At 50.9% G+C, this 23,462-nt stretch overlaps 9 protein-coding genes across 9 annotated transcripts; 4 read left to right on the plus strand and 5 right to left on the minus strand.

Moving 5' to 3' along the window:
- Nucleotides 1-96: 96 nt before the first annotated feature.
- BDW70DRAFT_136774 (uncharacterized protein) lies at nucleotides 97-2,103 on the plus strand. Its single transcript, XM_073736921.1, has 3 exons — nucleotides 97-329; nucleotides 417-713; nucleotides 768-2,103. Exons 1-3 carry the CDS (start codon nucleotides 250-252, stop codon nucleotides 1,564-1,566), a joined length of 1,176 nt encoding a protein of 391 aa, XP_073595640.1. The 5' UTR covers nucleotides 97-249; the 3' UTR covers nucleotides 1,567-2,103.
- Nucleotides 2,104-2,304: 201 nt separating this feature from the next.
- BDW70DRAFT_136775 (thiamine diphosphokinase) lies at nucleotides 2,305-3,564 on the minus strand. Its single transcript, XM_073736922.1, has 4 exons — nucleotides 3,512-3,564; nucleotides 3,324-3,460; nucleotides 3,141-3,220; nucleotides 2,305-3,068 (listed from the first exon to the last, which is right to left on the minus strand). Exons 2-4 carry the CDS (start codon nucleotides 3,439-3,441, stop codon nucleotides 2,406-2,408), a joined length of 861 nt encoding a protein of 286 aa, XP_073595641.1. The 5' UTR covers nucleotides 3,442-3,460; nucleotides 3,512-3,564; the 3' UTR covers nucleotides 2,305-2,405.
- A 499-nt stretch (nucleotides 3,565-4,063) lies between these two features.
- Nucleotides 4,064-5,365, minus strand: BDW70DRAFT_136777 (uncharacterized protein). Its single transcript, XM_073736923.1, has 2 exons — nucleotides 4,978-5,365; nucleotides 4,064-4,926 (listed from the first exon to the last, which is right to left on the minus strand). The coding sequence occupies exon 2, from the start codon at nucleotides 4,809-4,811 to the stop codon at nucleotides 4,332-4,334; it is 480 nt and encodes a 159-aa protein (XP_073595642.1). The 5' UTR covers nucleotides 4,812-4,926; nucleotides 4,978-5,365; the 3' UTR covers nucleotides 4,064-4,331.
- A 705-nt stretch (nucleotides 5,366-6,070) lies between these two features.
- On the plus strand, nucleotides 6,071-9,618 carry BDW70DRAFT_55274 (putative sister chromatid cohesion factor (Chl12)). The gene is made up of 2 exons (XM_073744269.1): nucleotides 6,071-8,981; nucleotides 9,034-9,618. Exons 1-2 carry the CDS (start codon nucleotides 6,427-6,429, stop codon nucleotides 9,470-9,472), a joined length of 2,994 nt encoding a protein of 997 aa, XP_073595643.1. The 5' UTR covers nucleotides 6,071-6,426; the 3' UTR covers nucleotides 9,473-9,618.
- A 224-nt stretch (nucleotides 9,619-9,842) lies between these two features.
- Nucleotides 9,843-11,414, plus strand: BDW70DRAFT_136780 (coiled-coil-helix-coiled-coil-helix domain-containing protein). Its single transcript, XM_073736924.1, has 3 exons — nucleotides 9,843-10,160; nucleotides 10,230-10,596; nucleotides 10,666-11,414. Exons 1-3 carry the CDS (start codon nucleotides 9,956-9,958, stop codon nucleotides 10,943-10,945), a joined length of 852 nt encoding a protein of 283 aa, XP_073595644.1. The 5' UTR covers nucleotides 9,843-9,955; the 3' UTR covers nucleotides 10,946-11,414.
- Nucleotides 11,415-11,559: 145 nt separating this feature from the next.
- Nucleotides 11,560-16,129, minus strand: BDW70DRAFT_136782 (regulator of nonsense transcripts 2). The gene is made up of 7 exons (XM_073736925.1): nucleotides 15,927-16,129; nucleotides 15,817-15,861; nucleotides 13,378-15,750; nucleotides 13,173-13,330; nucleotides 12,856-13,125; nucleotides 12,346-12,811; nucleotides 11,560-12,266 (listed from the first exon to the last, which is right to left on the minus strand). The coding sequence occupies exons 1-7, from the start codon at nucleotides 15,943-15,945 to the stop codon at nucleotides 12,166-12,168; spliced, it is 3,432 nt and encodes a 1,143-aa protein (XP_073595645.1). The 5' UTR covers nucleotides 15,946-16,129; the 3' UTR covers nucleotides 11,560-12,165.
- Nucleotides 16,130-17,816: 1,687 nt separating this feature from the next.
- fhdA (putative transcription factor Tos4) lies at nucleotides 17,817-20,076 on the minus strand. Its single transcript, XM_073744270.1, has 2 exons — nucleotides 18,210-20,076; nucleotides 17,817-18,162 (listed from the first exon to the last, which is right to left on the minus strand). The coding sequence occupies exons 1-2, from the start codon at nucleotides 19,698-19,700 to the stop codon at nucleotides 18,136-18,138; spliced, it is 1,518 nt and encodes a 505-aa protein (XP_073595646.1). The 5' UTR covers nucleotides 19,701-20,076; the 3' UTR covers nucleotides 17,817-18,135.
- A 398-nt stretch (nucleotides 20,077-20,474) lies between these two features.
- Nucleotides 20,475-20,727, plus strand: BDW70DRAFT_136785 (uncharacterized protein). The gene has a single exon (XM_073736926.1). The coding sequence runs from the start codon at nucleotides 20,498-20,500 to the stop codon at nucleotides 20,684-20,686; it is 189 nt and encodes a 62-aa protein (XP_073595647.1). The 5' UTR covers nucleotides 20,475-20,497; the 3' UTR covers nucleotides 20,687-20,727.
- A 128-nt stretch (nucleotides 20,728-20,855) lies between these two features.
- On the minus strand, nucleotides 20,856-23,374 carry sun1 (SUN family protein UTH1). The gene is made up of 3 exons (XM_073736927.1): nucleotides 21,831-23,374; nucleotides 21,400-21,776; nucleotides 20,856-21,343 (listed from the first exon to the last, which is right to left on the minus strand). The coding sequence occupies exons 1-3, from the start codon at nucleotides 22,642-22,644 to the stop codon at nucleotides 21,302-21,304; spliced, it is 1,233 nt and encodes a 410-aa protein (XP_073595648.1). The 5' UTR covers nucleotides 22,645-23,374; the 3' UTR covers nucleotides 20,856-21,301.
- Between the last annotated feature and the right edge of the window lie 88 nt (nucleotides 23,375-23,462).

The raw sequence follows: 23,462 nt of genomic DNA on the forward strand, positions 1-23,462 counted from the left end.
GGGCGAAATGTAAACAAAGGCGGGACGGCTGTGATTGGCCACGCGCAACTACGTCGATTGTCGTCGATGACCTGACCTCTCGTTCTCCCTCCCTTGGTCCTGCTTGTTATTATTTGTTGTTATTATTATGCCTCTAATCCCTCAAGCTTAAATTACTTCTCCATTTGCTTCCCACCACCTCGCGATCTTATCTAAACATAGATTTCCCCCTTGCTCTCTCTATCCGCTTTCGCATAATCCGCGCGCATCATGTCTACCGGACTACCTTACCTGCAAAAGCTGCGCAAGGCGCAGCTCACAGAATTCGCTGAGATAACCGACCTCCAAGAGTAAGTCGCAACAATCCGTAACGAGATCGCACGTCGCGTGCCTGCGATTTCGCGTTCCACTGAGTCGATAGTTGCTGATTTTTGTAGCTATGAAGACGACACCAAGCCCGAACTTGCCGCCAGACTGGACGAGCATCTCCAAAGCAACAGCTCCATCTTCGGCGACGACACGCGACTAGCGGATTACTACAGGCGCTCGTCTCAATCACAACCGTCTAGCGGGTCCCCCTCGAAGAGAACCAGCAGGGCCAGCAAAGCAAGCAGAGCAAGCAGCCTTGTCGACAACACTCCCGTCAAGGCGGAAACTTCTGGCTCAGGCGTTGGCTCGGCTGCCCGGTCAGCTCGTCGGCGACCAACGCGGGCAAAGGAAGAAGAGAGTTCCTCGTATGTCGCTATTGACCCTACTGTCGCGTCCTGTGGCTAATGATATTATTGCAGAGACGTTTCTGCTACATCGCCTACGCAAGCGCTTAATGATGCAGCTGCGACTCCTGCGCGTCCGTATGCGGATGTTCTATCTCAAGACCGCGCTGAGCGTACCCCTCGAAGCCCACTTGTAGAGGTAGTCGCTCAGAGTCATCGATTGCCGCCGTCGCCTGCAGTCGTCACTGAAGCGATTGAGCGACAAACGACCGAGTGGCGTAAGAGCATCGGCGACGCTTGGGAAAGCTCTGGTGTGCAGGAGGGCGCGGACGCGCTACGGAAAGCCCTCAGCAGCGTTAAGGCCGTCGAAGTCATCGTCACACTCCTCGAAGCCTTCAGCGTCATCAACCAAGTCGTACCGTGGGGCTACGCCGCGACGATTCCTGCCATCGATGCCATTCACACACCCGCAATTCCAGTCAAGGTTCCGGATGTCTTCATCTTAGTCGACGGCTTATTTTGGGCACCAGTCTCCCTATGGCTGCTGACTAGCGTGCTGCTGCCTCTGACAGCCGCCTATTTCTTCAACATCAGCCTTCAGGTGGCGCGATCGAACAACACTGGCATTCAGACCCGCCGCCGCAGCAGTCTCGGCAACTCTACACTGACAACCTTTGACCCTCTCAGTTTCAACATCGCTAAAGCTATCATCTCGTACCTTGTTTATGCGCACGGTTTCAACTTCTGGAACCTGTTTTCCAGCTACGCGCTTCAAACAGTCAACGCGTCGATCCCGTTCCAATACGCGGGAGTCCTTACTGGTTCCGCTATTGGAGTTGTCGGGACATTGTATGAGGCTATTCTGAGTAGGTAGACAGTTGCCTTGGATCAGCCTCTCTTTCAAAAGGGTGAGCGGTGTACATCAGTGTGCTACAGTTACAAGGGGCTACGTCGAGTTTTGGTTTCCGTTTGGTTTTATGTCAGATTCACCTTGTCAATTGGAGTCATCACACTGGCGTTTTGCTTATTGCTGTGGTCTCGCTCTGGCCCGGGTGGTATCTATGCGTGTCATGCAATGTATGGATTTTGCAAATCAGGTAGTTTTTGGTAGTCTAGATCGGCTGAGTTCAGCTTACTTCTCGCTTGGGCTTGGACTGGTTTGGGTTTTGCTTGCTTTTTTGGGTGATTGTCGCGTTGTGCTTGTTTTCGATTCAAGTTGAATGTAAGGGTGTTTTTTCTTATACTATTCAAGTTGTCGAGTTGCTTTGCCTGCTGGATTCCTGTGGAAAGGCGTCACTGTTCTGGTACGTACGTACCTACAGCTTCTGTTGGTATATATTTTTTGACCAAGTATAAAGAAATACCCTTCTCTCTATGGGTACGTCCTCTAGGTCCCTCTTTTGAGGGCTACCGATCTATCAATCATAATTCCATATTGTTTCAGCGATTGCGCGAATCAGGCAATCGCATCCTTGTTGTTTTTGTAGTGATCATGATCGGTAGATCATGAACCAAACCCACCGAAGGGTCATATAGTCGCTTGTTCTATCCTACGCCATATTCTACCGAACAACTTCCACCTATTACTATGCCCTTCCTCGTGCCATCTATATACATTATAAAAGGCTATAACATTTATCATCTAACTAGGCCAAGAGTCTTAGATCATCCTAGATTATTATCATTCAACCGTCCTCCACTACTAAATCATCATCACCACCTAGCAGAACGCTTCAGCCGCCTTGCCAACTCGACAGTAAACAACACCGACACGTTCGTCTGCACGGTCACGGTTTCAGCCCGGATGTGATTACTTGTGCTTAGTTGGCCGCCAATTTCAGTCTGCCAGTCCTGTACGTCCCACTCGAAACCTGAGGTTGTGATCCTTGCGGGCCCAGAGACAGGAATGATGCCAACATTCTCCTCTAGCAGATGCTTCTCGTGCTCTTCGTCTGGCGTTGGTATGGGAGGCGATCGGTATTGGTCAGTGGAACTGGGCCGATTTGTCCTAGGCACGTGGATTGTGTTCTGACCTGGTAGGAGAACGAACGATATACTTTCCTCGGATATCAGGTAAAGATCTCCGTTTGTTTCGGCCTGGCTCTGATTCATCATGTACAGATGATGGACCTGCGAGAACGCCTGATCCACTCGGCCGCCAAGGCCGCCGAGGATTAGAATCGATAGTTTGTCATCGGAAGAGAACCCGGCTGAAGAGAGGATTTCACTCTCATGTTTACGTATATACCGCAAGCTCTTGGTGAAATCGGTTGTGTACTGATCGCCGTCTTGGACGATATTCACGCCTAGGTTTGAGTAGTGGGTGCGGATTTCGGAGCGCGCCGAGTCCATGTCACCGACTATTGTTGTTGGAAGCTGGAAGCTTGTCAGTCGTTCCTTTGATCAGAGTGGGTTGGAATATATACGCAGATGGAACAAGCAGCGTACATCATCATTCTCCATGCCCTTGGTCTTTGTCCACTCGAAGAACCGGTTTGCACCGCCGTCTGCGCAGACGGTTATGAGCGCTGGTCATACCATTAGCCTGGCTTGTTTCTGACGCGTCCCGTAGCGTCTGATAGTACACTATAGGCTCGGGGCGTGCAGACAGGAATAAGGGCCGGGACATACCATGCTTCCACAAGACAGAAAGAGCGGCCTCATTGATCGGCTGGTTCAGTACCAGAAGGCCGAATGGTTGTCGTGGTGTGTCGTCCTCGCGGAAGAATTGCGTTGGGTCCCATTCCATAGTGATATCGGGGTTGTTTCTGTTAGGTTGTTAGTCCAGTCAATAGCCTTGTTGTTTCTGGTTACCATACCTGGTTTTCAGATTCCGGGCCCAAGTATGACAAAAGTTTAGATGTAAAGGCACCAACAATGTTAGGCACAGGTAGATATAGAGAACTAGATCAGTCTAAGAATGTTTAAAATTAAAGCCAATTCCCATTTTGGCAGGTGGGCGTGCTTCAGCTGCTGAGTCAGCGGTATGAAATCCATACACTCGTCCATGGTTGAGATTGCATCACGTCATTGTTTCAGCGTGTTTTGTTTTGATAATGATTGTACCTGATGTAGAATAATAACGAATATTGTCAGAACAGTATGCGCTAAGAAATGGACTATAAACTCTAGCGGTTAGGGCAATGTGCTTATGTAGCATGGGTTTGAATATATATAGCGTTGGCATGGGTCTATTTATCCACGTGGAGATCGCACTTTATATAACCCTAACGGAAACATTAGAGATTCTTTACAACCCTGCCTAGACTATGACCAAAGCCCAGGTATTTAAACTCACTCCTATTGCAAACAGGTTTCAGGTTGGCGGACAGAGTAGTAGTCGCCTGGTACCCTTGGTAACTCAAGAATGGATTGTAGTGAAAAATATGAATTCTATGAAGCATAACTAAGTACACATTATACTGAATCAACAAATATCCATCTAGACACCGAGACTCCATAATATAACGACCAGTAATCCCGGCATGTTGAATACAATTAAAGCAACAGTAGCGACATGGAACTGGAGTTCTCGTCTAATCATAATATCCATAAGCGTTATTGCTTGATCCATGTTCTGGGATCAAGCTCGTAATAGGCGCGCACGTAAGTTGCTGCCTCAAGTTGCCTGGCGGCCACCTATCGGAAAGCTAGGTAATGAGCCATGGCCTCGTAATGGAGCGCTGCGTCCTTGTTCTTGGAGTCGGCGTTGCTGGCGTTGCTCTTGCTCTTGGAGAGCCACTTGCGCTTGGCCTCCTCCTTCTCTTTCATGACGGTGGAAGTCGAGGCTGAAGAGTAGGTCGACGAGGCGTCGTCGAAGGTCTTTGTAGAGGACTTGGTGGTGGAAGGCATTGTTGATTCTTTGGGCTGGGAGTGCTCGCAATGGGTTCTTGGGAATATAATGAAGGCAATTGGTATGCTCAGAGACTTATAGCTTCTGAAGTGCCTGAGATGCTTGACCAACTTGTCGTTTGTAGACTGTCCTTGAGGATTGTGTAGTATGTGTAGTTTAGATTGGGATCCAGGGAGCTCAGTCTGGTATAAGGACGTTGCGCTCAGAGCTGTTGTTGTTTTTGCTGGCGATGTTGATGATGATGAGCATGGAGACGAGCATTTCATCCCCTTATATATCCATCCTCAGGTCTAGTCGAGTCATCTTAGCAATGACTTGGCCTCGTCCTTTACTCCGAATCCTCGTCGGAGTTGCCAAGCATACAAGAAGTCGACTGACTTGGATCGAAGCTTAGCAATAAGACCTTTGGCAGGATGGTCTCCACACACCTTGACGGCGGGCCAGTCCGGTGTCAGTTTTTTCAGCCCTCCACTGGGCTAGGCCGCCAATATGGGGCTGTACGCATGGCGATGATGGCATAAGAGGAGGAGGGCGTGCGAGTGAGTGACTCAGGCCACTACAGCCTCCCTTTTCGGCTTCGTATTCATCATGGATAATGGGTCTGCCTAAGATTAGAGGCTTGGACGCGTCCCTATGAGTAATTTCTGCTCCCTGTTTGTCTTTGGACCGTCAAGAGAGTCTATTTGGGAGGATGCGGTCAAAAGTCTCCCACCTGGTCTGGCCTGGCTTTCGAATGAGTCAGGCCTTAGCCGCAATACGACCACGCCAATGATATCCTCGGGTGAGTGTTGAACACTCAGATGACCGTGGAAACCATCTTTTGCGTTCGTATTCGGTAGATACTACACAAGACTCGACCGTTCCGATGATATTGTTTTTCTAGCTTAGAAATAGATTGTGTGCAGCATTTGTCAGGTTCGATGGTGAATTGCTTCCTACTCCGAAACTGAACTCCGATACGAAGTTTTATACTCCGATGATTCTACTCCGATCTTCCCTAGCAAGTTTCGAGCCCACGGAATACTCCAGGCAGCTAGATATTGCTATTTTCACGGCCTGGAAAAATACAGGCGTCGGACGAAAACCCTCTAAAGAATTCTCTTCGTTTCTGGTATTTCCGGAGTTCAACTCTAAAGGGAGCCCTGGTGCTCGGAGTCTCTATTAGGGCTAGTGCGACTAGTCTGAAATACGGTATTATCGCATCACTGCCAATAAAAGTATGGCCTGATCCTGCCTTCAAAGAAATTCTTGTTAGGAGTCGCAGGGTAATGTGCCGGACTAAGATATTCGTTCATAGAAGACGTGGCATCCTGGGTTAAGGGAAGGCCTGGCTGAGGTACGGAAGAGTAGTAGCAGCCCCATGTGAAGAATAAGCTTAGTCATTCGCTTAATGCTGCTTATGCACCTTATCAGCCGGCGCGTTCGCGTCGCGTCGTCGGTCCCAGTGCAAGTCGAATGTTGACTTCAGTCTATCCTATTAATTAATGATATAGCGAACTATTAGATGACAAATTCATCCCCAATAAATCTCTCCTCCTTCGATCCCGCTCTCCTTCTACACTCCCAAGACCCCGAACTCCCCTCCGAATCCTTCTCTGACGAGCTCGAAGCGCTCAATGCGGTGCAGTTAGAAAAGACGCGCAACAAAGTCGTGATCCAGCACCGAGCCTGGAATCTGTCTGATATTTTCCGCAGCGACGAGGACGTGAGACCGGGTGCGCTATCTTTGCCTACTACAGAAGACCGGCTTTCTCAAAGAATCGTTTCTCATTCTGTACTTCTGCAGATACCCCCACAAGACCACCGAAGAACTCTCAATTGAGCAGCGTGCTCTCTCCAATCCGTGAACAGTCGTTCCCGTCCTCACCTCCAACACCCAAAATGCCGTTTATCTCTTCTGCTGAGTTTTCTTTGAGAGCGACTCCTCCGGACTTGCAGAAACGGAAGTATGGCGAGCAGTCGCAGCCATCAGAGCCGAAGCGGCAGAAGATCATGGGCGGGTTTTTGGATGACGATGACGATGACGATGACGACCACGACGGATTAGAGGCTTTCAATGAGGCGCAATATCAGAGCGAGTTTGTGATTCAGGAACAGTGTGTCGATCTTCCTCAGATTTCTCAATCTGGGTCGAGAGCAGAGCCGAAGCGGCCGAAGATTATGGGCGGGTTCTTGGACAATGACGATGACGACAATGGCGGATTAGAGGCTTTCAACGATGCGCATCTCGAGAGCCAGATCGACACACAAGAACAACCTGTCATGCTTACCGAGGTCCCGCGGTCCCAAAGTACTCTAGAGTCGGTAGCCATTAACTCTGTAACCGAGCGCAGCACAATAGTTCCAACATACGCGCCGCCAAATATATCACCTATCTCGGTGCAGATAAAGACCTGCAATGGGAAGACGCTGAATGTTCCACTCAAAAAACCCAGCGCTCGAGTTTCTTACGAAAGACTCATTGCTAGCCGCTCGACGACTGCTCCTGGAAGGGCACAGAAGAGTTACTATGGAATCGATATACACAGTCTACTTAACGAGTCCGCGAAAGAGACCAAGGCTGCTGGAGCCCCCAAACCCGCCCCTGTAGCGGATGTACAGCCATCCATTGAAGCTCCCATTGGCGACAAGCGAAGCAAAAAGCTCTCTACAGCCATGTGGACTGAGAAATACCGTGCTCGCAAGTATACCGAGCTCATTGGGGATGAACGCACCAATCGTTCAATCTTACGCTGGCTTAGAGGATGGGATCCTATTGTCTACCCCAGCCTTGCCCGGGCTAAACAGAACAAGGCGAAGTATAACAACGACGAAGAGGAACGGCCTCATCGGAAAGTTCTATTACTCTGTGGCCCACCTGGACTGGGCAAAACGACTCTGGCCCATGTGTGTGCAAGACAGGCTGGTTACGAGGTTTTAGAAATCAACGCCAGTGATGAGCGTAGCAGAGACGTCGTCAAAGGCAGAATCAGAGATGCCCTCGGCACGGAAAACGTGAAAGGAATGAATGTAGAACTGGGCGAGCAGAAAGTGCGCAAGGTTGGGCGGCCTGTGTGCGTTGTTGTCGACGAGGTGGACGGAGTGGTCAGCGGATCTGGGGGTTCTGGTGAAGGCGGCTTTATGAAGGCCTTGACCGATCTCGTTCTTCTAGACCAGAGGAACTCGGCACGCACATCCGAGCGAGCATCTGATGGACATAAGAGAAAGGGTGACAATTTCCGGTTCCTTCGTCCGCTTATTCTAGTCTGCAATGACGTGTACCATGCAAGTTTGCGGCCGCTCAGACAATCTTCTGTCGCAGAAATCATCCACGTGCGTCAGGCACCGCTAGAGAACGTCGTCTCTCGCATGAAGTCTATCTTCACGCTTGAGGGAATCCCGTCGGACAGCGACGGAGTACGACGACTCTGTGAAGCCTCATGGGGCCTTGCAAAGCGAAAGCAACGCGGCGTGAGAAGCAGTGGTGCAGCAGAAGGTGACATCCGGAGCGTCCTAGTAGCTGCAGAATGGGTAGCCCACAAGCTTCGAAATGAGAGCTCCGCTCCCCTGAGGTTGACGCGGAACTGGCTAGAACAGCGAGTTCTCGCAGACGCCGGAGGCGGCTCGTTTTTCAAAGGCATGAACCGCGGTGGAGTACGCGACATTGTGGATCGAGTCTTTACTGAAGGGGCCGGGTTCCCAGACGTACCCCTTGGCGATGAATCTCTCCAAGACCCATACGACCACTCAGCGGCGGTCTCAGTGGATGTCGCCAATATCAAAAAGCGCCATGCAATCCGGAGGCTGTGCGAGATGGTCGACGCCAGCGGCGACCACGACCGCTGTACCTCCGAGTGTTTCTCCTCATACCCTCTCCAACCATATCAAGACGATACCTTCCTCACCAAACCGAACGCCGCTTACGACTGGCTTCACTTCCACGACACCATTTCATCAAGAGTTTACTCCGCCCACGATTGGGAGTTGGGTGCCTACCTCAGCCAGGCAACATCGGCCTTCCACCTTCTCTTCGCAACCGCGCAGGGCAAAGTTCAACACCAGTACAGAGAAATAGACGAAGAAGAGGAGGAAGAAGCACATCCCTTCTCCGGCCCACGAGCAGACTACGCGGCTTTCGAAGCCACGAAGCAAAACCAAGCCATTCTATCTACGTTTCAGTCATCATTTTCTGCGCCTCTTCTTCGACTCTTTCGCTCGTCTAATAATGTAGCCACCGAACTTATTCCGAACGTCATTCGCATGCTCTCGCCAGACATTAAACCTGTCGTCGTGCGCGGCAGCGAGCAGAAGAGTGTGGCGAGCGTGCGTAAGGAGAGCGAGCGCGCTCTCGTCCAGTCCGCAGTCCGTGTAATGACCGGTCTAGGCGTGACGTTTGAGAAAGTCCGCATTGAGAATGAGGGTGGCGGCCATGGAGGGTGGGCATATCGCATGGAACCGTAAGCACCAAGTCTACTCTCTTTTTCGTCCATTGGATTTGACATTTCTTAGGCCCCTTGACGCCCTTGTCTCATTCTCTAAAGTTCCGGGCTTCTCATCGACTACAAATCCCGTCCGCTACGCTGTCCGCCAAGTTCTCGACCAAGAATACCGCAAGGAATCGATACGGAAAAACTCTGAGAACTTATCTTCGACCGGCTCCAACAAATCCACCACAAAATCCCATAATATCAGTACGCCAGCCAACCCCGCCGAAGCCGCCAAATTAAAGTATGGCACCGCGGTAAAACGCGATTTCTTTGGGCGGATTATCCAGGATCAAGTGCCATCGCCGCAAGAGGATATGGAGCAGGTTCTATCGAGGAAAGCGAAGTTTGCGCAGCAGGAGCTTTCCAGTGCAGGCCGGAAGGTGTGGGTGACATACCATGATGGGTTTTCGAATGCCGTGAGGAAACCAATCTCGATGGCGGAGTTGTTGAGTGGCTTGTAATGGGGATAACCGCAGTGGTTTGATATTGTCATGGTGCTACGCCAGGCGTTCATACACACAGTGTTAGTAATTCGTGGGCGTGGGCGTTGTATTTCATTGTACATATGATTTTTCTTCTCTAGTTTCATACCATATATGGAGTGCACAGAACATTATTGCTGTCCAAGATGAATGACTGGGAATTTGACCGCTTCTTCTGCCTGCGCCCGACGAAAGCATGGTGCGTGAGAAACAGTAAGTATACAGCCGAGCCCTGATTGGCCGGTGCAATTCAGGCAGAAAATTTTATGGCCTCAGGACTTAACATCGGGACTGCCTTGCAGCACTTGCACTCCGCTCAGTCCCGTTCTCGTCCTCGGAGACATTATTTAGAACACTCCCCTCAATTGACCTCTCCCCAGGCCCTCCCGCAAATATCTTCGCTCAAACTGGATTCTCATCTCGCTCTCTAGCTGTTTCCCTTTTCTCCTCCGTCAGCTCATAATGTTCCGACCCGCATCGAGAGCGCTCTTCCGCGCACCAACACCAGCTGTCGGTGTCGCGCGCGGCCCAACTCGCCGATTTATAAGCTCCTCTACGGGGTCAACAAAGCCAAGGAGCTGGAAGAATACTTTTGTACGGGTGGGATTGGCAGCTGGCGCTGTCTACTACTACAATACGAGCAGTGTCTTCGCCGAGACTCCATCGCGTACGTCTCAAAATCTCTTTTGACCTCACTATCACCACGACGCAAGCTAATCGCAATTCCTAAATAAAGTGTCATTCCGTCCTGAGCCTCAACCTAAACACGAAAATGAGAAACCTCTGCCGACGCTCGACTCCATTAAGCCCAAGAGCCGCGAGGAGAAGAAGGCACCGGCCGCAGCCGCTGAGGCAGCGGCAACTCCCGCCTCAACGGACGCCAACGCACAGTCAGAATCGCCCTTGAAGTCCGCCGAAGAGCTCGAGGCCGAAGCAGACCAGCAGGCCGCATTCAACCCGGAAACGGGCGAGATTAACTGGGACTGCCCGTGTCTGGGCGGAATGGCATACGGCCCCTGCGGGGAGGAGTTCCGCGCTGCATTCAGCTGTTTCGTTTACTCGGAGGAGGAGCCAAAGGGGATGGATTGCATTGACAAATTCAAGTGGGTCCCGCATTACACTTTCCACGCTTTGCATGTTCCAAAGAGTATTTACTGATGATATCATCACAGGGCTATGCAGGATTGCTTCCGCGCACACCCCGACGTCTACGGCGCGGAACTTGACGATGATGAGGAGGCTGGCGCTGAGGCCAATGCTGCAGGAGTCGAACAACCCCTAGCTGCCGAGGTTGATGCGTCTGTTCCTGCTGAGAAACACGAGCAAGCCAAGGAAGTGCGCGACCAGGTGAAATCCGCTGCAGGCGAGGTTGCGGAAAGCGAGGAAGTTGTTCCCAAGGCTTTGCACGTGTCGGAGCCGGAGAAGACGCCCGAGCAGCAAACGGAGAAATAGATTTATCATCTTCCATGAAGCTGGGCCTATGGCGGAACGGATTGGAGTCGGTGATGGAGACCATTGACAATAAGGCCATTAAAATGGCCGTTTCTGCCCGTGGAAGACTGGGAAGAAATCGATTCTGGACTAGACGTTCAAGCGATACCCGTTGGGTCTCTCCGCTACCGCTCTCTTCCAGTGTCAAGCCAGGCTTACCAGAGCGAAGCCTACCTACCCTCCTCCCTAGTTAGGCCATATCAACATTCTACGTCCGATCCTACTCCGCAAGCCATCTCATCTCCTGGTCAACTGCGCTTTTATTTCCAGCCATTTTGTTATTTCCTGACGTCTCTTATGGTTTTCATCCCTTATTCTCTTTTTCCTATGTAACTACCTACTCATGTACTTTTACTCTAAGTTGTCCTTGCACGAGACGTGGTGTGATCACGTTTTGCTTGGAAGAGGTAAAATAGATTTCTTATAGAGTGTGCTCTTCTTTTCTTTGGGAGTTTCGGGCCGCTACGACTGCTAACAAGCAGCATAACGTAAGTCTACAGAGTAAGGGCATAGGAAGATAGAAAAGCAGATCAGTAAGATTAAAGTCAATTATCATCTAATGCAAATGTTGGTCTTGATCATGATTCGGTTTCGCGTGTAGGCACATAACTCGTACTTTGCTAGGAGCATAATCCACTGCATGGTGTAATGCACCAAGCTGTGGTCCGCTATTTTCCGTTCAGGTCCTGGCAAAGCACATAGATAAAGCATTATCCGCGCTGGGCCATAAGCGATTGATCCTGACTTGACTAAATATAGCGCCTGACTGGACAAGGCCAGGCTAGACTGAACAGCAGGCCGAACTAAGCTGGGCACATAAAAAGCATACAGCCAAAGCGCTGTCTCTCTGCGAAGCTGAGTCAAGATTTCCTCGTCCACACGGCCGAAGAGCGGAGGCCAAGACCAGGTCGAGTGCAATCATCGTCTACTTCCTCTAATGGGTGACGTCCGAGCTGGTGGAAAGCTTGCGACGAGGCTCTTTCCTTTCCCGTCTTGAAGGTCGGTCGTCTTCCGCAAGCACACAAGTGGATTGACCGGTCGGTTGTTTGGGTTCAATGTTCACGCTCAAACCCACTCGCCATTTTAAGGTATCGGGCTGTCAACACCATGTCTCGTTGGGAATCCAGTCCCAGCAGGTCATAATGCATATTGAGGTGGCTTCCGGATAACCATGCCAAACACTACCAATTCACATCACTGAGCTGCAGCTTGCGCGAGCGGAAAGCCGAGCGGTTCGCGCCCGACTTGTCAACCCTGGCAGGGGAGCGTTTCTCAACGGGTTCTGTTTGTTCTATTGTTAGCATGTCGTTTTTTCTTCCCCTGCTCCTTGGAATTCATGCGACAAGGCGAAGTAAACCCACCTTCGGTACTGTCAGTATCGTTGGACATTTCATAGTTCAATACCAGGTTCTTAATCCGCTGCTGCTCCTCCCTATCAGCCTGCTGCTGGCTTCTCATGGCAACGGCAAAAGTGGAGTCGGACGGCAGATCGATAGTGCGAGTCTGCTGCTTATTGCCTTTCTTGGTCATCAACGAGAACGCCATTGTACCGGACGACTGAGCAGGCGAGGAAACGGGAGCTGGGGTTGAATTCGCGGCTGGGACTTCCGCAGCGGGATCACGGGCAGCGCGTCTCATCGGTAAAGGAATATCAAACACAGCCTTGCGCTCGAATTTTCTGGACTCAACACTTTCCGCCATCATTTTCTCGAATTCACGATCAAACTCGGCTTCGGCCTCGGGGTCTCGTTCCTCTTCTTGACGGGTGACGAAAATTTGTTCTTCCTCAGACTCGCTGTCGTCGTTGCGCTCAGCGTTCGGGGAAACCTGCCTTGTTAGCACTGATCAGCAGAGTATGCTGGTTCACTTACATCGGCCTCATCACTCGACTCTCCTTCCTCGTCGGCCTCTGGAAATGCGTCTTCTTCCAGATCCTCATCTGATCCACTATCCTCCGATTCCTCCTCGGGTTCAGGCTTCTCCTCTTGTGGCTTGAAATTCTGGGCAACTGCCTCGCCGAAGATACGGCTAGCTTCGTCTAGGTCCGTAACTAAGGTCCATTGCGGGCGGGTGAGAGAGTACGTGTCTTGGACAAGGAAGTCGATGTCCATCGGCAGTGGGTCTTTGGTACAAATGTAGTACTAAAAAATTAGCCTAAGCTTCATCCATCAAGCAAACGCAAGCTTACTTGAAAGAACTTCAAGAAGAAGTCAAGCTTCTTCTTCGCAGATCCTCGGTCGAAACAATGACCGCAGGTATCCAGAAGCTGGCAGACTAAACGTATCCGGAAGAAATCGTCGGGCAAATCAAGCACATTAATCTTTCCTGGCATCGGGGTGCCGCCTTCTGCAGAACAGTTAGCAAAGCAACCTCAATGGTTTCGAAAAACGTACCGTGACCATATGTGACAATTCGATACAACGTATCAAATATTACAGGAGAGTCAATCATTTTATAGTTATACAGCTCCCCTAGGTACTTGACCTCTGCGATCCGCTTCTGGTTGAACTTGAAATCATTCTGCTCAAGACCCAGTGTGATATACTCCAGAATATTGTCCACAATTTCAATGACGAAGCCTTGGTGATAGCGGTAGAGCGCACTAACAAGGATTGCAAGCAGATGGATATTGCCGTATTTGACCTTAGCCGGCTTGCTGAAAACACGTTCCAGGATATGAACCACCTCCGGTTCCTCCCAATGGAGCTTCCGAACTGACTTTAGAATCTTGGTATAGTTCCGCTTGTTCATATCCAGATAAATGAGTTTTCGGATGTAAGACTCCATGGGTGTCCGCTCCTTTTGTTGAATGGCAGGCCGCTGGGGTGGGTCGACATAGTAGACAGCATTCTCGATGATCATGCGTTCTTGTGGACCCAGATGCTGCACTGTCTTCTTTCTTCCGAGCGTCTCCAGAAAGGATGCCATTCGTGGGGACGTATCCGGGTTCCGAAGCAAGTATCGTCCGCAATTCTCCAGCAGGTGGCCAATGATCTCAATGTTCATGCGCGAAAAGTCATCCAGGGAGACTTTGAAGCAGTGGAATATGATATGTTCCGGAACCACTCCAAATTTTGTCAATTCCGCGAGGTAGCGGATGTTGCTCATTCGCACTTGGCCAAGAAACTCCTTGGACTTTCTGCGCTGAAGACTGCGAAATTCTTCGTCAAGATACGTCGTCAATCCCTGAGGAATGTCTGGCATATACTGTCCAAGGGTTGCGACGAGACGTGAGTACAGAGGCAAGAGATCGATGCGGCCTTTAGGAATATCAGAGATAGCTTTCACGAGTCTATTCCTGGACGCTTTGGAATTGAGAAAGCAGAAATCCAGTGCCATTTGGTCAACTTGCTCTTTTGTTTGCAGCTCAGGAAGCTTGGCCAAAAGCGCATCTACCTGGGCTCCAACGGTCTTGCTCGCAATCGCCATAGACTGATCATCAGCTTCGGTAGTCCTTTCCTCCGAAATCTGACTCTGAGGCTCGGCTTTCTCACTGGGCTCGTGAGCAGCTTCACTTTCCTTCTTCTTGGTCGGTTCACCGGTTTCGGTCTTCTTCTTCTTTCCATCATCCAGCAAAACAGCCGGGACTTTGCCTTTTAAGTCGACAAGATTCTCGTAGAAACGTCTCTCCTCTTCATCCTCCCAGATTCCAGGCCCTTCTCCTTGACCCCGAAGGTACTCCGAGGTCTTCACGAGACCAATACCGCCGCTTGCTGCCGGATCTGAAGCTTCCTGTGTAGCCAAGGCAGGCATCTCTACTCCCAGGATCTCGCAGAGGATTTGCGTATTCGCAACCAACTTCTCCAGCGACTTGGTCTGCCTCTCAAAATTTGCCTGCCGATCTTCGAAAATCTCACCACTCTTTACGTAGGCTTCCGCATTGCGCCTGCTCTGTGCAGTGAGCGCCTTTTGGTCGCGCATGACATGCGCCTTAACATCTTCCAGGTATCGGTTTAGAATACTTCTGAAACGAACCTGAACCTTCTCCGGGGTAAGCGGTGCGTCATCTTCGGCCGTAGCCTCGTCACCATTCTGAATCTCAGCAGGCGTAGCTGTCGCTCCGTCAGCCTCAACAGTTTTCCTTCCCTCTTCAGCGGCCTTCACGCCAAGAACATCCCAGCTGAAGCTCTTCGCGAACAATAAAGCTAGTGGCAGGTTGGAATGGTCGCGATCATGGCCGAGAAGATCCTTCAAGACCTCCAACGGGAACGGTTCTGACTCCTTGTCACCCGCTGGATTTCTGTTCCTCGACACTCCATCGACCACTTTATTGCCTAATCCTGCGCCATCTTTTCCCTTAGAACCCACATCCTCCGGTCGTTCAACGTCGTCAAGAGTCCTCAACACGCCGACCAGCCACAACTCCGTCACAACCTTCAGCAACACTCGGTGGCGAGACAGTCTTTCTTTTTCCTCGCGCTCTCGCAATTCCTGGCTAAGAGTTTTTAACTGACTTTTATCCGGTGAGCTCAGGCCCCGTCCCAGCAACCATCCGATCTGTCGGGTGAACTCCGCCGGGCCGAATCGCTGATGCAGGGCACTGGTAATCTCAACACCGGCAGTAATCTCTCCGGGCGACTTGAGTTTACAAAGTCCCTCGTAGCATGCTGATATGATCTCCGAAAGGTATTTGTGAAGTGACAACGTGCGGATGTCAGTTAGCAACGTCTGCTGGGCAGCGGCATTGATACCAGTGCGAAGGCGCTTGATGAAAGCCGTATTCTTCTTCAGCGACGAATCGAGCGACTTGCTGACAGGAAATACATCTATACGGATGTCGACGGTTAGATGAAGCGCGGGGTGAGGGGAAGGAAGGATTTAGGGAACAGTACCACTCTCACCAGCCCAGGCTCGCTCATTCAGACGGCGTATCTCCCCTGTAGTAAACCTCTGTTAGGACACGGACACCAATATCATCCAGAGCGCATCGGGCCCAGCTTACGCTTTCTCTGCCGATCCATCCTCTTGCCGCCCGGTTGTAGCGTAGCAATCCCCGCGGTGATGAATTCAGCTATTGTGTAGTGGTTTTAAGAAATTGGAACGGAAAGCGTGGGAGTGACTTGAACGCCACATTGGGGAGAATCCAAAGACAAGAAAGGCGCCACTTCTGGGTCTGCCTGAAACAGATAGTGTGGTCAAGTCAAGGGATGTTGCACGATTGAAAAGCCGTGGGGAGAATTGCGGGCGAGGGCGAAGGCGGCGAGTGCATCGCCGTGCTAGCCAATCTCCGTCACTTATCTCCATCTCCTTCATTCACACACTCTGTACCTGAACACTATCCCAATCACCCTGGCATCTCTTGGAAGCAAAACTGTGACCTGGATTTTTCTGACCGAGCACTATAGCTAACCTAGCAATCCGATTGAAGATTACTGAATGCAACCCCACTCGCCTACATCAGCTCCTCGCCTCAACCATGCGCCAACCCGTCGAAATCCAAACGACGGCAATAAATCGCCCGCAATCAGCACTTTAGGATACTAGACGATCAAAATCACAAGTCTTCGGTCCTGGCATATTACACAAGTTTGGTTGCAGTCCGAAGCCTATTGAGGTTAAGGGAGGAGAGAGGAAACAGTGAAGGATCTCCGCAGTCGAAGAAGCACACCAAAGGATTATTGCCCTTGACCGAAGCCTCTATCGTTTCAACAGTTAAGACTCAATGTGCTTGAAATCTCGCTTTCCAAGCCCATAAACCTCCATCATCATCAACCTTCCCGTTAAGCGCACCCCCACGAGTACCCCATGAGCTTCGTGCAGAATCGGCGCTATCGGCCAGCAAGCTTTTTGATGCTATGAAGCATGTGTCTAGCCGGCGTTGATGATGACAGCTATGGTGACAGCTTGGTGATAGGGAAACAATCATGGACATGGACAGGCTCTCGGTCTTCTTTGCAGCATTTGTGGTAACTCTCTGCCGTAGCCGCTTACATCTTTCCCCTTACAGTATACTGCAATTCAATCGCTGGAACTGGAAGATTACAGGCACTATGTTCCCTTTGCACATCCATGGCTAACAAATTTCTCCGTACCACTCAACCCCTCTATAAACCTGCTCAACTCGCGCCGCTTTCATTGAGGCCCCGAGCGATGATAACCCCATAAGTCCGTCTGAGTTGCTCCCAACATCCCATCCTCCCCGAGTATCTTCGTCTGCCGGTGCCACATATCCGGACCTCCACTACCCAGGTGCTTGCTCTTAGTCATAATAAACCGCATCTGTTCAGTCTATCACGACGTGGCTGTGATTCCAACACCATGGTTAGCCCGGTGTTTCTGGCCGTAGGGAAATAATATTTGCTCCAAGGAAATCCGAGTAGGGTTTCTAACTTCCCCAGCCTCCGCCTCAAGGGTACTGTAGGTACGATCTAAGTAGGCGGGTAGCAGCCAGCAAGCAGAGCCGCGGCGTGTAGATAAACCCTTATCCGACGTCCACTACGAAGTCTTCCTGGCTTACAGCTGTATGCCTTCTACTTTACCTAGCCAGCGCCTGACCTCTCTCCATCCCTAAATAGAAGGGCAAAATATAGAATGGACTCGGCGGTTGCTTGCTTCCCACAATTTACGTGTACATGAAGGCCACGGTCTTCGGGAGCATAATGACTTGATTATGTAAGCTTATACAACGTCAACCCTAATTATGCCTTTTCACCTTCATCTTTCGGTTTGCCACACGTGATTCCTGGCTACGGAGTACTCCATATGTCAAGTTGCAGTAGACGCTCTTCTCAAGCCAAGGAAAATCTGCGGATATTGAGGTATTAACTCTAAACACTTTTATTCCATAGGTAACATACAGATCATAAGTGTCCAAAATGGTAAAATACACCCACTGAGCATCGCTAGGCGCTGCCATCCGTCATCGATGGCGTTGAACAAATATTTGTACAGACAAGTTCATTAGCCCAGCATTGCACAAAGCAGAAGACGTCTCTGGCAGCAAGGTAACAAGTGAACGAGAGAACGACCTAGACCTCCATACATCATACACCTTCATTCAAAAACGTAATAAAAGCCAGACTGGGTATGCCACGCCACGCTATGCAGTCCTCGAGAAAGGAACACAGGAAATCGAGAAAAAAAAAACCAAAAAGGTAAGTATGTACTGAGAACAGGATCATATGTCGGGTATTAGTCGAACTGTTTCATATTCATTTTGGTTTCCGCCAAAAATATTGCTGCTCAGGTTAGTACAGTCATGGCCAAGTCTGAATGAGAGACAAACCTTATGTTGCTTTCGACAGTTTCTAAGGCCGGGTTTTCGCAGGTCTGTGACGACGGCTTCACGACGCATAACGTCGTCATCAAAGTCAGGAATGTAATAGTATTCGGCTTCAAGTGGCTTTCCGGCAGCATCCTTGCCTTCGCGCGCAACCTTGCCGATGCACTTTGTGGAGTCCAAGATTGCCCTAATCTCTTCTCTTGAAGGCCCGTGGCGCGAGTGGTTGTCTGCCTTCCAGAGGGAAGAGGGAAGGTTGTCAAGAATGGTAGAAAAAGGCGTGGATGACAGACGTGAGAAAGCTAGTTGATTGACGGCGTGGTTTTGGACGTGCTCCGCGTCCTCATTGATAACGGCTGACTTCTTCTTCTCCTCCTGAGGATGTTCCACTGGCTTTGAAGGCTGTCTTGGAGATGTAGGCTGGAGATGTGCACGGGGGCGAGCAGGCCGAAGTGGGGATTCATCAGCAGAAAACGAGGCCATGCGAGGAAGCAGGTTCTCGCCAAAAGGCCCGAAAGAATGAATGATTGGGTCGTTCTCCTCGTCATGGTCTGACAAATCGTCAGGCTTACTCAGGTCACTTAGATCACTAGATTGCGAGCTCTGCAAAAGAGATGCCACACTGGAAGACGGCTTCAACGCGTCATCGGAGTCGAGGCGGCGAACAGGTGAAACTTCATCTTCATACACGACGACCGCGTTTCGAGAGCGAGTCGGAGTGAATATTGGCGACGACGGAGGGATCATGGACTTGACAGCGGGAGATGGGGAGACAGGGGACGCGAGGCGTTGGCGTTCAGCACCTGGACTATCTTGCAGGCTGCGGTGAGTCTGCTTCTTCCGTGTTGGCGTTGTCTCCTCCCAGGTTTGCTCCGAGTCGGTCGACACGTCTTCCTTCCTGTCACCACGCGGCCATTGGACCAAAACGCGGCTTTCGGAAACATCGATCATGATATCAGCGTCCTTGATGTCCGATGTGAACGTCTTTCCCTTGGCCAGCGTATACGTCTTTCCTTGGCAGTGAAGTTTAAGTCCATTCCACCCTAGACACATTATCTCCACCCTATCTCGGTCGAACGGGTTAGGAGCCGGTTTGTAGGTGGCCTTGACGTGCACCCTCGAGATCATGCGGTTGGCAGCAAGCTGGTACTGGCATGAAAGACTGGACCGTCCCATCATGATTGGCTCGCCGGTTTCAGGGAGGATCAACGTAGGAACTGTAGAGAGAGGGGCTCGTTCTGAGAGTGTTGAGGTCAGGTTACGGCGAGATGATGTTGGCATTCTTGGAGGCGAGGACGACATGATATGGGTGGACGACGTCGGGACGGGGGTGGGATAAGTTGAAATGGCACGGTCATCGTCGCGTGCTACACGTTTCTGTGGTCGAGGAAGAGACGGAGACGAGCTCAATGGCTCAAACGCGGGCAACAAGGACGCTGGACGCTTCACACCTGCCACAGGAGCAACTGAACAGCTCCTCGGGGGAGACGACTCCATTTGTGAATGGCACACGTCTGAAGACCGAACTGTTATTCCTGAGCAGCTCTGATGTAAAGAGAGTGAGAGGTTCAATTGTTCGCGTCGAAGCACGGCAGGGGCTCTATTCTATCACGAGAGGGAAAAGAACGCAGAGGGAGAGACAGGACGGGAAGCTGGTACTGGTGAAGACGAGGAAGGAAGAGCCCTGAAGCTTCCCTCCGCGAAATGGCGACTAGGAGGTTGGGGAGTAAGACACGAGAACGAATCTACGAAAAAGAACAAAAAGAGCACTGGGGGTAAAAAAGGGAGAGAGGATGGTGCGTAGTGGAATGAGAATGTCCTGGCGGAAGTGGCAGCGCGGAAATGCACGCTTACAACCTCGAGAAATCGAGACGCGTTCGATAGGCGCCAGCCCTGCTCCACCTTCACCTCGCGCATCCCACAGCGTGACCATCAGGAACTATGCATTGCACTGCATATATACGATAGAACAGAACAGTAGGCAAAAGTTTTCGAAATTACCACCACCTACGCCTCTCTTTCACACTTTGCTTATCCTGTAGAGCTTAACAAGCGCGTCGAGTCAGATCTCGCGTTTTCTGGTTCGAAATCCCGTGACTCGCGCCAAATCACGTGCGCGCGTTTCTCGAGCATGGTCCGTGCATAGCTAGCGCCATGTGCCGCTGCATAAATAAAATGGGTTTGTGATTGGCTTCATATTATCCCTTTGCATTTTAAAAAAAATTCGTTTCTGATCTCTATTCTTGCAAGCCGAGCCTAGACTAGGAAATTGTGGGAATACCATTAATTCTGTTATGTACAATCAAGTACGCCGGGTTTCTGTTGGGCTATGCCTTGTCGACAGTACAGTAGTGCCGGCTGTGATTGTCACGGGCTGTATAGTTTTACCGACGCGACGCGCTGTGACTGAGGTAAGTTACCGGTCAAACCCAGCCAATTTAAAAACCCGACGCCGGGGCGAGAATGAGGCTGCTCGCCAATAAATGACCATAAATCCTCCGATGCAGTCCTCGGCAAAGACAGGCACTAGCCCCCAATGCCAGCCATTGCATTCATTCTATACTACGCAGTACTTAACATTCCGTATGTTGTCATTTCAAGGCTCATGGTAGACCCACTTCTAAGGCTTCGAAATCTTGAAGCCATCAACCTGAACGTTCGAGGTCTCCTGTAACCTGATGTAGCAAACCTCGTAAAGTTAGAGGTTTACCCTCTTATACGAACGACCTACTGCAGCGAATTGTCAACAAGCAATGAACAACATATGGACGGCTTACGAAGTAGAAGATCCAGGTAACCTCCTATATCAAAGACGATGACAAGGGTATACATGAAAAGAGGAAGTTAATGTTACTTGACAGCAGGAAATAATTAAGCACATACGCCCCCAACCTCGCGGAGAGAGAATGGGAGAGAAAATGACCAATAACGGTTTCAAGTCATATGGGACAATATACTAAGATACAAGAATGCAAGATGAAGGCGGACATAATCAATAGCGAACAGGCATGAAAGGTATTCTATTTGCAGGTTTGCCTGAACGTATAAGGTCATCCAACACTGAGCGCACCGATAAAGAGAACGCGCCTTCAACTAGTTTAGTAGAAGACGAAGGTAGCGTCACCGGACAGAACTTCCACCTATAAGAAAATTTAGTCTACAGTTTCAGTGGACGAATCAGATCAGGAAAGCTTACCGTGCAGCCAGAGTCGTTGGAGCCAGTGTCAGAGATGAAGGAGCCATCCTCGTATTTGCAGGAACCACTAAGGTTGTCACCCTGGATCTTGATGTTAAAGTCGAGCTTCTCGGTGGTGGTGGGAGAGTTCTGGAAGATAGAAAGCCATTTGCCGTTGTTCTCGCCAACACCAAGGTTGATCGGGGCCCAGTTGCCGACGGGCTTGCTGCCATCACCCCATTGGCAACCCTCCTCCTGCGAGGTACCGGCAGGGTTGACATAGTACTGAGCAGAAGTGGTCTTGCCCTCCCACTTGTAATAGGTGGCACCGTCAGGGCAAGTCACTTCCTTGGTCTCGCCGCTGTTAAGGCTGATGGGAATAGTCTCAGATTCGGTTCCTGTTTATGGTTAGTCATAAGCACAACCCGTATTTGCCGACAGGTAACACTCACCAGGATAGTCAGTACGGCACACAGCAACGTGGTCGCTCAGGGTGTTCTTGGCCTTAACACCGCCAACACCCTTAATGCAAAGCTTGTCGGAAAGGTCAGGGTTGGTCAGGTACAGCTTGCCGAGCTTGCACTGAAGGCCACCAACGGACTGGCCAGTAGAGCCCTGGGTGGAGGGCCACTGAGACTTCTGGTAACCAGGCGGGCAAGCGTACGAGCACATGGCCCCGCTAGTGCAGCTGTCACCAGTGACGGCGGTGATGATGTCGCTAATGATCTCGCCAACCACAGTCACATACTGGATACCAGACCAGCCGTCAAGACCAAGGTAGTCGAGAGGCACGGCACCGTAGTCCGAGGGGAAAGTGCTGCAGTCAAGCTCACCATCGGGGAAGGGAGCATCCAACCCAGTGGCAGTGGAAGCACTGGAGGAGCTGGCGGCCGGCTGAGAGGTGCTGCTCGAGGGGACGCTCACGGTAGTGGATGTGGAGGTCGCAGAAGAGGAAGAGGCCTCAGTCTCAATGAACTTCGCCGCGGCAGCAGTAGGTGTGTAGGCTTCAGTGCTGGTGGTCGAGGAAGCCTGGCAAGGATCGGAAGGAGGCTGGCCGTTAGCCCAGGCCAAGGTGCCGTCGGTGATACCCTCGCACACTTTCTCAGCGCTGATGATCTGGTTATCAAGCATGTATTCGACGACAGTGGGACCATCAACGGTGACAACTTCACGCTTGCTGTGCTGGTGGTGGTGACCGTGTTGGTGCTGGGCGGCAGCAGCCATGGACCCAGCGGTGGCCAGGGTGAGGGCGAAAGAGTACTTCATCTTGTATAGATCGCGGAAATGAGGATATATCTAATCAATTCGCTAAAAGCAGTCAGTAATCCACCTTCTCTTCTGACAATGCCAATATCATCCGCAGGGCGATGTGCTTGCGATGGTCCAGGGGAGAAAACACAAGTGGGTGTGGAGTCGGGTGTCCGCAGCCGCTAGAACCAGCAACTCGATGGACAGAAATGCACGAGGATATAGTACTGGAAGTCTGGAAATGATTGACGTACATCGATTGACGGCAACCCGGTCGCGCGTTCGTTCCGAATATAGTGCTGTACACGAATTGAAATGACAGGCGGAAGGGACCGAGATTCGACGGGGCGAAAGAATGCGGATAGGAAGCCGATATGCGAAGGAGCGGTATTCAGAAAAGAAAGGAGGTTTCCAAAAGAATGTGCGCAGAGAAACAAGTCTCTCTGGTCGGATGGGAAAACTCGATGACGGACGACAGCCGGGGGGTTTTGGAGAGAAACGCTCTGAAGAGAGGGAGAGGGAGGCTAAAGAGGAAGAAGGAGGAAGGGAGATTTTAGGGAAAGGAGAGCGAACCTTAATGGAGCGAGGAGGGACTGAATTGGCCAGAGCCCAGAGGCGCCAGGGGGAAAGAGTCAGTCGGTAGGCTCAGAGCGGCGTTGCGTGCGGCCCCGGCAGACGGCGAATGACAATCAGCACGCCCGCGCTAACCCTGGCCAGTTAATTCAGGGGTTCCACTGCGAGAATCGAGACATGGTCTTGGTCTTAAGGCCTGTCATGTCAATCATATTTCCCTTACGGAGTACTCGATACTACGACGGAGAATGGAGGAGAGCGCC

The sequence above is a fragment of the Aspergillus foveolatus genome (assembly GCF_047715535.1).
Source record: "Aspergillus foveolatus strain CBS 279.81 unplaced genomic scaffold BDW70scaffold_26, whole genome shotgun sequence".
NCBI lineage: Eukaryota > Fungi > Ascomycota > Eurotiomycetes > Eurotiales > Aspergillaceae > Aspergillus > Aspergillus foveolatus.